The sequence below is a fragment of the Dromiciops gliroides genome, chromosome X (assembly GCF_019393635.1).
Source record: "Dromiciops gliroides isolate mDroGli1 chromosome X, mDroGli1.pri, whole genome shotgun sequence".
NCBI lineage: Eukaryota > Metazoa > Chordata > Mammalia > Microbiotheria > Microbiotheriidae > Dromiciops > Dromiciops gliroides.
The window spans coordinates 77,965,381-77,978,792 of NC_057867.1; the positions used below are offsets into that span (position 1 = coordinate 77,965,381).

At 42.7% G+C, this 13,412-nt stretch overlaps 1 protein-coding gene across 1 annotated transcript; it reads right to left on the reverse strand.

The window, feature by feature from the left end:
* Window positions 1-504: 504 nt before the first annotated feature.
* LOC122733435 (sperm acrosome membrane-associated protein 4-like) lies at window positions 505-906 on the reverse strand. The gene has a single exon (XM_043973834.1). The coding sequence runs from the start codon at window positions 904-906 to the stop codon at window positions 505-507; it is 402 nt and encodes a 133-aa protein (XP_043829769.1).
* Window positions 907-13,412: the final 12,506 nt, after the last annotated feature.

Here is a 13,412-nt window from a genome sequence, read left to right on the forward strand (position 1 = left end):
ACCGGCCCTGGAGTCAGGAGTACCTGAGTTCAAATCCGGCCTTAGACGCTTAACACTTACTAGCTGTGTGACCCTGGGCAAGTCACTTAACCCCCATTGCCTCACTAAAAAAAAAAAAAAGAAGTGAACAAGGTTTGCTCGACCCTGACCCCTTGGGAGCCTGCCCAGGAAAGTAGATTTTGGAATAGGAGTGGGTTTGGGGGACTCAGATTTGCACAGCCTCGCTCCCTTCCTCAGAACCTCAAGACTCAAGGGTATGAGGGCCCATAGCTGCCAGAGAGAAAAAATTAGGAGATGGAGAAGAAACTGAGGCAAGCCTTGTGGCTTCAGAGATCCAGTCATTTGAGCCCCCCTCCCTTCCTCACCCCCCCCCCTTCAGTAAACACCACAAAAGAAAACACACATTCTGCCTCTGCTGCCTTTAATCCAATCCACGTGGGATTACTAGGGTGGGGTGGGGAATAAGGGATGGGGGAAGGAAGGGATCCATTTTCTTCTTGCAATTCACAGCAGCCAACAGAGAAGAAGTGCCAGTATGAGTCCAGCAACCACAGCAGCAACAGTAGCAGCATCTGGCGGCTTGGGGGCCCGGCGAGGTTGGATCACGTTACACAGGTTCCCAGGACAGCAGTAGGTTGTCAGATTGTAGGTTACATCCAGGTGGGTAATAGATTGCGACCAGCCACAGGAGATGGTTTGTATACAACCCTTTATGATAATTCCTGGGAAACCCTGAGCCGTACCACGTCCAACAAAGCAGTCTTCTTCTTCCCCGCAAGTCATAGGGGTACCCACACAGTGAGGTGCCACTGTCACGTCACAATAGTAGCATTCCTTGGCAGTAGCCACGGGGGCCAGGATGAAGGTAAAGACGAGGCTTAAATATATGGATGTGCAGGGGCACATGATCAGAGAAGTAGGGGCAACCTATGAAACTCGGCCCCCCTACCCCGAACCGTAGAATTGTCAAGTCTTTAAAACTTTAGATTCTTAAGTATTCACTTAACTCCCAAGGTCCATTTCCCAGCCCTCGGTGCCAATTGTTTTTCAAACTGTCTTCACTTCTGGGTCCAAGTCTTGGCCTTGACCTTGCTCTCAACAGGTACCAGTTTACTTGCCCCAAAGCTCTCAGCCCTTTTCTCCTCTTTGAATCTGGCTGCTTGAATCCCAAAGTCTTTCTTCCCGGACTGCCTGATAAGGAAGACCAGAGCCCTGGTAACCAGTAATGAACTCCTACCTGCTTCCTTTCAGGGGCTTTGCTTTCTCCCTGCCGGGGATGGAGGGATGAGGGCCTTTCTGAGGTTCTCTGTCCTAGTTTCACCTGGACCTGAGATGTTCTCCCTCTCTCAGCTCCTTGATGTTTCCCCTATCTATGGGGGATAAAGAAGTGCGACCGTTGACTTGGACTTATATCCTAGAATAGAATGACCTCACATAGACATTCCATACACGGGTCACAGGTAGAATCTATGAGGTCAGAGCCTCTTTCCCAGCCCAGAGAGAAGGAAGTGGTCTCTTCCATGCTCATCGGGGGATGGGAATCACAAAGTCCTTTCAGTTATTTGAAAAGATGTAGATTTGGGGAGGTTGGGGAAGGTGAAGCCTAAGGCTTCTTGGCACCCTGTGTGTACCCTGACCCTGTTTGACATGCTAGGGATCCCGAGCTATGTGATGGAAGATTAAATATAAAACCTGCAATTTCAAGAACATGAAATTTAAATTAATTAACACTGAAAACCTCTACCCCTTCCTGCGTGGCCCAAATGTCTCATCTCTTATCTGTTCAGTGTCTCCCAAATCTCTTGACTCTAGTCAGGGGTGGCTAGAGGTCATCCAGAGGGGAATAAAAGGAAAGAGAAGAAGGAAAGGGGTCGGGGGAGGGGGCTAATCTCACTTCTTAAGAGAATCTCTATACCCCTGGTCACTAAGTCACCACCCCTCCCACACCCAATAAGAATTAAGTGTAGTCAAGTAACACAAATTAACATTATGGCAGTGTTTTAAAATGTATGCCTCATTTACATTTTGATATCTTTGTTTTCCGTTCCTTCAAACCTTCAGTTTTTTAAGTTTCTTTTTTTCATTTAAAATTTTTATTATTATTTCTTTTTGCGGAGCAATGAGGGTTAAGTGACTTGCCCAAGGTCACACAGCTAGTAAGTGTCAAGTGTCTGAGGCCGGGTTTGAACTCAGGTCCTCCTGAATAATCCAGGGCCCATGCTTTATCCACTGCACCACCTAGCTGTCCCCTTTTAAAATTTCAAATGGGCAGAATATTACACAAGTATTCCTTGTGCTGTGTTATATAATAGTGGTAACAATGAACAAATGAACATCTGAGACTTATCCCTAATCTTACTGGAAAACGCTCTAGTGTTTCTCTGGTACAGATAATGCCTAGCCTTTTTGCTTAGCTATTAATGAAAGTTTCCTTTATTCTTATGATTTTTAGTGTAATGTAATACTGTATTGTGTTAAGAAATGATGACTATGAAGACTTGCATGAACTGATGCAGAGGGTTAGAAGCAGGATCAGAACCAGTGAAACAAATATCCATAATTACGGTGCTAATGTGAATGGAAAGAACAACAATTAAATTAAACAATAAAAGAAACTGAATGATCAAGTTTGGCCTCAAAGAAAAGAAGAGGAAATTCACTTCTTTTACTTTCTTTGCAGGGGTGGGGGACTTTGAGCGTGGAACAGTGCATATATTCTCAGTTTCTGTTGATGTGTTGGTTACTTTTATTGAAGTTCTTTTTTTCCTCTATAAAGAATGATTCTCTGATGAATGATGAAAGAAGTGGAGGTGGGGAGAGAATTATTTAGAAATGATTGATTTAAAACTAAACGATATATATTCATATTTTGAATGAAGAACCATAGGGGGTTATTCTCCAGATCCCAATCCAACTTACTCTCTTCCTCATATTCACTTCTGAACTCCACTCCCTCTCTGTCTATAGTGTCTGCATAAGATACACACACACATGGGGGCAGCTAGGTGGCGCAGTGGATAAAGCACCAGCCCTGGATTCAGAAGGACCTGAGTTCAAATCTGGCCTCAGACACTTGACACTTACTAGCTGTGTGACCTTGGGCAAGTCACTTAACCCTCATTGCCCTGCAAAAAACCCAAAAACAAATAAGATACACACACACACACACACACACACAGATACGCACAATGACTGTCCATCCAGTTGTAGTTCATAGTTTGAACCATAGACATTTTAATTTTTTCTGTGTAGATCGTGAGGCCACTTCACTTATACCCATCATGCATCCCATTGAAGAGGCCTGCTAGTCTCCCCAAAAGAGAATCTGGAATACTTCACCATTTGTTGGGATTCCAACAGCTTCCATGACAGTTTTTTTTTTTTTTTTTGCAGGGCAATGGGGGTTAAGTGACTTGCCCAGGGTCACACAGCTAGTAAGTGTCAAGTGTCTGAGGCCGGATTTGAACTCAGGTACTCCTGAATCCAGGGCCGGTGCTTTATCCACTGCGCCACCTAGCCACCCCCTCCATGACAGTTATGAAGACCTTTAGTGCAGACACACACACATATGTACTAGTGCATATATATATATATATGTGTGTGTGTGTGTGTGTGTGTACACACACACACATACTACCATACTAATAATTATGTACACTTTAAAATTTTCACCAAATAGTAATTTTTAAAAGAGAAAATAAAAATGAAATAGCATTTGATCCTCGCGTCAGGAGGGGGCCACTAGAGTTTATTAAGCAGGTGAGGGACCTGGTCAGGCATATGTTAGGAAAATCACCCTGACAGTTGTGTGGAGGATGCTTTTTGAGGGAGGAGAAGCTTGTGACAGAAAAATAAATTAGAAGGACATTGCAGTTGTCTAGGCGAGAAGTAATTAGAGCTTAAACTAGGATTCTGAATGTGTGAGTAGAAAGAAGAGGACAGATGTGAAATATGTGGAAGGATAAATAACAAACTTTAGCAGCTGATTGTATATGGGGGAGGAGAGAGTGAAGAGTCACACTGTTGTTAGTGCCATGGTATAGGCTTGATATTGGCATATCGACTTGAAGAATCCAAATGGGATTTAGAAAGGAGAAGGTCCGAAGCTTGCATGGCCCAGGGGAGGGACAGAGTTGAGGAGTGTTGAGGAGGGGAGGAGGATAAGGGTAGGTGTGGTTCTATTGGAGACAGGCCTCATGACTGGCTGTATCAGGGAGAACCATATAAGACCTATCTTCCCACCCTCTGATTGGTTCAGCACATTTCTGTTGGGAATACTCTGATTGACCACAGGCCTCATTGGAGACCAAAGCCTCCTCTTTGGAACCCATTGACTTAGAAAATTTAACTCTTTCTAAGCACTTCAACTACTTAGTAACACCTTAGGGATAATTACATACAAGGATATTGGGAAACTGACCCATGAAGCAGGGCGAGTGTTTGGCATCATTCCTTTTTGGCATTTTCTCATTCTCTGGGTTGTATGCATGCATGTATACATACAGACACACATACACACATACATGCTCAGCATCCTCTTGCTTCCCCTTGTGGTATCCAGCCCCCAAGCTCACAGAACCCCAGAGTTGGAAGGAACCTCATATCCCATCTAGTTCATCCCGTCCCCAAATCCATTCTTCATAATCCTTGGCAAGTGATCATCCAGAATTTATTTGAGGAGCTCCATGGAAGGAGAACCCACTATGTACAGAGCAAGCCTTCTAGCTGCAGACAAGCCTGTTCTCTATGAATAGTGCTATGTCTTCTCAATGTTGCCTTCATCCCCGTCACACCTTTGTCCTCTTCCATCTCATTTTAGTGGTCCCTCTAGTCAGTCAGCCAACAAGAATTTATCAAATGCCTGCTGTGTTCCAGGCAGCTTAGGAGAAGAACCTGGAAACCAAGAGGGTTGGTTCAGATCCCTCCTGGTTGTGTGACCCTGGGCAAGTCATTTAACCACTTAGTGCTCTTGGTAACTCTTCTATGACCATAAATTGCAGGGAGATTGCGAACTTGCATTAGTGGGAGGAGTTTTCTCATTTGAGAGTAAACCTATGCCAATGAAATTACAGATAAGAATCTTTATCCCTGTCCCTGCTTTGTTTCAGTCACTGTATGAAGTGCTGACTCTCATTCATGACTCCCCATCTCCAGCTCCTGGCTTGTCTAACTTCCTTCAATTCTCAGCTAAAATATCATCTTCTATGAGAAACCTTTCCTGATCGCCCTTAATGCTAATGCCCCCCATTTGAGATGATTGCCGATTTACCTCATTTGTTCTTACTTGTTTGCATGGTCTCTCCCCTATTAGACATGGAGCACTTTGAGAGCTGGGACTGTCTTTTGCCTCTTTTTGCATGTCTAGCATTTAGCACAGTGCCTGGCACTTAGTAGGTGCTTGATAAAGGGTTATTGACTGAGTAAAAAGGCATGGAGGTTTCACTTGGGTTAATCCCCCATCGTTAGTTATTGTGACCTACTAAGGCTTAGATTAGAAACTTCAGCGTCATCCCTTTCTCCCAATTCTTCACTCTTACTCCTTAGAATCTATTCAGTGGCCAGATCTTGTCACAGCATCTGTCCCCTCAGTCTCCTTTTCCTTCACAGAGCCACCACTCTAATTCCGTGCCTCATTACCTCTCACCTGACCTATTGCAGTAGACTCCAAATTGTTTTCCATGGATCAAATCTCTCCCCACTCCAGTCCATCCTAAAGCCAGCTGTGAAAGTCATTTTCTGCCAGCCACTACCTGTTTGATCTGGAGCAAGTCATTTCACCTCTCGGTTTCTCAGTTTCCCCATATTTAAAACGAGCACATGGCATCTGAAGTCACTTCTAGCTCTTAAATCCATGATCCTATGAGGCTAAATAGTCTGCTGGGGGATAGGGGTGATTACGTATTTAACACTAGAGGAAAAAGTTTGGAATAGTCGCTATGGAGATGAATATAGGGCATCAGTAAGAGCAGAAGAGAAGCATTGCCTAGCAGCAGTGACAGCCCAGCTAGGATTATGGGCTGTATATTCATAGTGGGTAAAGTGAGCTTGAGCCTTCCTTATAAAATCAGTACCTGGGGCAGCTAGGTGGCACAGTGGATAGAGCACTAGCCCTGGATTCAGGAGTACCTTGAGTTCAAATCCGGCCTCAGACACTTAACACTTACTAGCTGTGTGACCCTGGGCAAGTCACTTAACCCCCATTGCCTCACTAAAATAAAATAAAATCAGTACCTATATCATAGGCACACATAAAGCATGTACTGAGGATTCACAGGTGGAGTGGCATATCTGGCTCATGTTCAGTATGTGTCTATGACCTTCAAACCCCAAATAATGGAGGATGTATGTGCTCAATCACACATATCCTCACTTTGATCCCTTTTTCTATACCTTCCCTTTTCCTTAATCAAAAAATAAATTTTAAAGAAACTGTAATGATCCAGATCCCAAACAAAATACAGTCACTATGTGTGTATAGTTACCTTGGTCCTGCCTCCCATATTTCCTTTTTTCTTCAAGGCCAGTCCTGTGCCCTTTTCTATATTCAGCAACCAGTATATGTTGCCTGAACCCTGTTTTTTTCCCAGTGCTTTAGGCCCCTTGGGATCCAGTATTGGCACTCACTGGACACTTCAACTCTTTTTTTTTTGTTTGTTTTTAGTGAGGCATTTGGGGTTAAGTGACTTGCCCAGGGTCACACCGCTAGTAAGTGTTAAGTGTCTCAGGCCGGATTTGAACTCAGGTACTCCTGAATCCAGGGCCGGTGCTCTATCCACTGTGCCACCTAGCTGCCCCAGACACTTCAACTCTTACAGCACCTCAGCATCTATATGTAGCCTCAGTGGCGATGGACTCCTTGACCCCCACCTCCCATTATGTGCATCATGAGTTCATGGACTGTTCTTCCTCCACAAATGTTCAAGGGTCGTAAAGAGAAATAGTTTTAAATGATAGAAAACTTTGAGAAGAAATTGATCTCGATAAAAATTTCAAATTCCTTACTGACCAGTTTTTCTAATAATGAGATAACTTGAGGTATAGAAACCTAGGGGAGTTTGTTCTCCTGTTACCTATTCCCCAACTATTGAAACGTTCATTCTATTTTACAAGGGAATCGAGACAAACATACTTAAGAAAAACCATAAATATCAAAATGTGTAATGATCATGTCAGTGCTACAAACTTCTCTCTCAGAGAACTGCTTGCCTTTAAAAATGATACTGACTGAGATGTCTTATTAAAGGGTTATTTTAAGGAAAGTCCAATTTCATTCCCTGTGAATAGCCTGTCTCTTGTAGTTAATTGCTGCTTGTCTCCTTGGATATCATCATTTGCATAATTGTGATTCTTTTTAATAATAAAAAAGGATTATATAATCTCAGAGAAGCAAACATCATAAAATTTAAATTTACAGGAAATTAAAGGAATAAATGTACCATGGTAACAAGACCATTAACATCTACTGAAAGAATAAAGTCTTTAATATTATATTCCCTATATTAATAGAATATCACTTTAGACTACACTACTTTTTATATGTCATTCAAAATTAAGACATTAGATCCCTTTTTGAAATGACAATATTTAAATGGAAGATCAGGGCCAGCCATAAGCAAGTGTTTGTAATAAGGAGGACAGATATCTTCAGAGGCAATCGCTATTTCAGCCTGGCAAAAAGAAATGTAATGGACCCATGAGAGCTATTTGAGTCCAAACTTTAGTCCTTAAATGAATTTACGAAACAGTTTTACTCTCACCTCTTACTGGTACTGTTCTGAAATCTCTTGGAGACTTCCCTCCACCCCTCCATACTTTCTCAGGCTGTTGCTCCTTCTCTGGATTCACTTTCCTTCCTGCTCAGTGCCTGTCCTCTAGTTAGCCATTTCACCTCTGTGCCGTCCGACTTTTGAATCCCTCACCCACTTGTCAAATCATCACTGATCTTGTGCCATAGCTAACCTAGATGACTCTCCCATGAGCCTCCTTTCCTACTCCTAGGCTGCTGAAGGCAGAAGGCATGCTGAACCATGCTGGCTGGACACATCCTAAATTCCTATGACCAAAGTTCACCTGGGCCCTTACTTTAGCATGTCTGTTTGTGGATTCTTCCATAATTGACCCTCTCTTTCTCCAGTGAAGCTATCCTAAACATTCTCTTCCAACTCAAGCCCCTCGCCTTTCTCCTGTTCTCTTAGTTGAAGACTTTGCCTCTTACATTAGCAAACAAAGTGAGGTGATTCTCTGTGAGTTCCCCTTTCCATCCTCGTAGTCACCCAAGCTCCCAACTTTGCTGTCATACTGGACTGCTCAGTTGAATTCACCCCACACATCCAATCTGTTGCCAAATATTATGCTTTCTGCCTTCCAAACGCCTCTCATAACACATCCTTTTCTCTCTATTCACATAGCCATCACTCCTGTGTTGGCCTTCATCATTTCCCATCCTAACTATGGTAATAGTTGGCTGGGTTCTGATCTTCCTGCCTTTAGCCTTTCCCTATTCCAGTTCATTCTACACTCCACAACCAAAGTGATTTTCCTAAAATGCAGACCTGACCTTGTCAGTCCTCTACTCAGTAAACTCTAGTGGTCCCCTATGACCTCCCAGATCAAAACCAAAATCCTCTATTTGGCTTTTAAAACCATTTCCAACCTCACTGACCCATTCCTACTTTTCCAGTCTTTTGACAATTTCTTCCCCTCCATGTACTCTACAATCCAACGTATCTATCTGCATAGTTGTTGGCATGTTGTGTCTGCCATTGAAATATGAGCTTCTTTAGGTAAGGAGACTCATTTTTGCCTTGCTTTACATCCCCCGCACTTAGGGCAGTGCCTGACACATACTAAGTGCTTTATAAATACTTGGAGAATCCCAGGCTTCTTCCAAAACACATTCCTGGGGCAGCTAGGTGGCGCAGTGGATAAAGCACTGGCCCTGGATTCAGGAGGACCTGAGTTCAAATCCGGTCTCAGACACTTGACACTTACTAGCTGTGTGACCCTGGGCAAGTCACTTAACCCCAATTGCCCTGCAAAAAAAAAAACAAAAACCAAAACACATTCCTTGTATTCCTATTCCTTGCATTGGCTGTCTTCTTCATAAGGCTCTTTCTGATTCCCCCCAGTTATTAGCACTCTCTGCCTTTGGCATTCATGCTCCCCAGCAGAAAGTAGGCTTAAATATCAGTGCAAGTGCAGAGTTATGTCATTTTTGTCTCCAGATCTTCAGGTAAGTGAAGTACCTGCCTGCTGCATGGCTTATTCTTTTTTTTTTAATTTTTAATTTTTGTTGGGCAGTGAGGGTTAAGTGACTTGCCCACGGTCACACAGCTAGAGTCAAGCGTCTGAGGCTGGATTTAAACTCACCGTCCTCCTACTGAGCCACCTAGCTGCCCCGCCCCCCAACTCCCGCATGGTTTATTCTTAAGAAATGTTCAGTGTGGGGCAGCTAGGTGGCGCAGTGGATAAAGCACCTGCCCTGGATTCAGGAGTACCTGAGTTCAAATCCAGCTTCAGACACTTGACACATACTAGCTGTGTGACCCTGGGCAAGCCACTTAACCCCTTTGCCCCGCAAAAAAAAAAAAAAAAGAGAAAAGAAAAGAAATGAATTGAATTTATGCCAGAGGGGATTCCTGGAAGTATTCTTTACCAACTAGGTATTGTCCACGTGGCAGAGCACTGACAAGGGAGCCATTTGGGTTTTATTCTTTCTATGACACTCTTCCATATTTTCACCTGTGTATCATTTCCCTGTGTACATTTGTTTCCATCTGGTCTTCCACATCAAAGACAGAAAATTGGTGTGTAATTACTCTTTATTTCAATTGAAACTTGAATACATTCAGAGCTTTGTGACTCTGTCAGTATGGGTACTTCCTATATGAAGACAGATATGGAGTAGAAATTGAGTTCATCTGGGCCTGGTCATGAACTCACGAAGGTTAACTAGGTGCTCTCTTACTTTCCCTCCTTACTTATTTTGGGTTTTAATTCATTATTGACCTTTTTTGTTATGTCCAACGAGATTTAAAGGTCATTTTCCTTTGTAGAGATAAGAAAAGCAAGGGAAAAATTGAACAACCCTGCCTTCTCTTCTTCATTCTCCTATTCTCCCCTTGAAGGGGTCCTTTCCTTTCTATAATTCGCCTCTTTGACCCAAACAGCACTTCTCTTTTGCTTTTAGCTTTTTCGGAGTTTAGTACTCCTGGCACTGGCACAGTTCTATAAGAATCTTGCCACAGTTGTGTATTTATCCTCCTTTGCCTGCTCTTGTTTCCATCTTCATACAGGTCTTTTGAGCATCTAAGTTGGTTGGTGAGTTCCCTGTGTATATGTATCTGGCTCTTTCTACCATAACCCTTTCCCATTTCAGTGGAATTGTTTTCCTTTGAATCTTCAGCTTTTTGTTCTTGAATATTTTTCATCTCTCTTCAGCTGACTTTCCCTTTAGAATTTTGACTCATGGCATTCTCCCTAGCCTTTTCCTGTATACTTTGAAATCTAACCTAGGGTGCATGTCAAACCATGCTTGGCTTTCCTCTCCTCTGCCGTAATTTTTAAGCTTCATTAGTCACTTCCCTTCAGAGTTTCACATCATCTTCATTGCAATAATCAGTTCTTTCTTATTGGCAAGATCCATATCCATCATAGCTTTCTCTACCTTTTGGTGGATAACATTTTCATGAACATATATGTAGTCTCTTACTATATAATACCACTATGTGACTCTTCTTCCTCTGCCCCCTAAGACTCCCAATTTTGCCTGTCTTATCCCCTGGAAATAAGATATATATTTTTGGAGTCATAGTCCATTCTTGAGTCTTATCTTACCTAAGAGGTCAAATTTATCTCCTTGAATTAGGATGTCTAATTTAGTCTGTTAGTGACTCATGCTTTATGCATTGTACTTAAAAGCTGAGATTCTGTCTTATTGTTGGCTTCTTTCTTAAATTTAGTCTCCTGTGAATTACGGGGCGTCCCTTCTGTTTAGTAGTAGTAATCGGACTTGACAAGTCTTGGGAATTTCTTTATTATGTCCTGCCTACCTGCTATGGGAAGCCCACAGAACTCATAGTTGCCTCAGTATCCCTTAGCAGGGAGTCATCAAATCCCACTGTGTCTCTTCTTCCTTTGACCCTTAGTGTATGTTTTGCCATCAAACAGCACTTGTGGCTCCATTCCTTGGCAGCGAAATGAGGTCCCTTTCCCATCTCTTGTTGTGGTCCTGTTAAGTAGCTCTTTCTTCCTCAGAAGGTGCAGTTCTTTTCTCTTGGGAAAGAGCTTCATCTTTTTGGCTCAAGTGGCATTCTCATGGGGACAGGTAGGTGGCACAGTAGATAGAGCACTGGCCCTGAAGTTGGGAGGACTGGAAACTCACCCTAAGTGTCTCACCTCAGACACTTAGTAGCTGTGTGACGCTGGGCAAATCACTTCATCCCAACTGCTCTAAACATCCAAGACCATCTCTCTTCATCCTGATCTGTATCCCACCACTGGCCCCCGATGGCCCTGGACGAGAGAATGAACTTGGTGACCCTCTCTTAAATCCAATCCACTGCAAGTCATGACATTACCCTGACATCACGCTCCTCTTCCATAAAGGATAAACAACAATTGACATTCTCCTACCATCCAGTGACTCCTGTCTTTTAGATCCTTCTGTTTCTTTGTTTTCACATTGAAAACCTTCTTCCATTTTTAAAGAAGCCCATTCTCCCCGATAACCTGGGGGGTGGAAAGACCTTCCTGGAGGCCCTTTGCCTTCTTTTCTATGAGACAAGCCTACACTTTCATCACGGACAGTAATTTAGCCATTGGCAGAAATAAAGATTGTACATTCTATACTTGTACCTGCTGAATTCATTGTACACGCCATGCTTACTATAAGGGAGATCTGCAATCATTTGTTCTTGCTAAACGCTACCATAGGAATGTTGATGAAAAGAATGAAAAAAGTATTTAAAGGGGTGTAAGGTTATGACTAGAGTAGTCACAGGTGGTTTTTTCAGCTTCATCTTTCTGAGGTAAATTGGTGTACAACCAAAGCATCTCAAGCTTTGAAGTAAAATGATGTTGCAATCCTACTTTCTGAGTCATGAAAGCATGGGGAGATTCAAATCTTGTCTTTATATGCTAAAAATTAGATTTTATATGCATATGTCCAAGCCCTAACATTTCTCTAATTACATATAAGCCCAGAAAAGCACTTGAAAATTAACATTATTATCTTCCTCCAAAGCTGTACATAACAGAAGTTCACAGGTTTTTTGCACATTCCTTTTTCTTGTATATTTAAATGTTTGGGTTTTTTAATAAGTTCACAGTGACAGAGGAAAAATTAGTTAAATATTTTAAAAGAAGAATTAACATTATTGGAAACTACATTAATTTTGGCTGTTGTAAAAGCTCTTCTCTAAAGCTTTTCCCATAGAATGGGCAGTACAAGCACAGATTACTGCTCTGCTTTGATTTGCAGGCTTTGCTCTCACCAAACACACGGGCAAGACTTTACAGTCATTGGGAAAGCCAAGAGGACAGGTGTCTGTTTCTCAGCAAGACCTCTGAATTGAATAAAAAAAATAGAGGAGAGATTCAGCCTAAAAGGTCTTTGGAAGCTTCATTCATTTAAAAAAAGCAAATCTCAAAGCTTTGTCCCTAGGGGCCCCAAAGTAGTTTATTTCTAAGTATTTTTCAGTACAAGGCAATTTGGAGTTAGGTGACTAAGCAGTTGGAAGAATTGGGAAATGCTTCATGTAGAAGGTGGTGCTTGAGGTGCATGTTAAAGAAGGAGGGATTCTGCCAAGATGGCGGAGGAAAGGCTGTGACTCTCCACGCTCCTAACAAATCTGTTCACATACCTCCAAAAAATGCCATAAGACAACTCCTGGAGCAGCATAACCCCCAAAAGAACAGATTGAGACTATTTTCCAGCCAAAGACAGCTTAAATAGGCGGATGAGATCGTCTTCTGTTCAGGGTGAGAGAACTCAGCACGTGCTTCCCCATAGTCACACAGCCAGTTAATATCAGAAGTAGGATTTGACCCCATGTCTCCCTGGTTCATGGCTCTATTCATTGTGCCACTGCCTCTCTCTGTAAGAAAACACAGTCACTTTTTCTCCTAACCTTGGTGTCAGTGCCATAGTACTATTGACTTAAGTTTTACAAGGGACCTCAGACGTCACCTTGTTCAACTTCCTCATTTTCCACAGAAACTGAGGCCCAGGGAAGTTAAGTGACTTTCCCAAGTTCATATATGTGGTAATATCAGAGGTAGGATTTGAACCCAGGTCCCCTGCCTCCAGGGCTAGTGCTCTTTCCAGTGTACAAGTCTTTCTCCCTCTGATGCTTAACAACTTCAGAGAGAAGACCAGTGGGGTGGTGGAAAGGGGCTTGCTGGGAGATAAC

Bases quoted from the DNA above. Each gene is read 5' to 3' on its own strand.
- LOC122733435 (XM_043973834.1), bottom strand. From the start codon at position 906: ATGTGCCCCTGCACATCCATATATTTAAGCCTCGTCTTTACCTTCATC.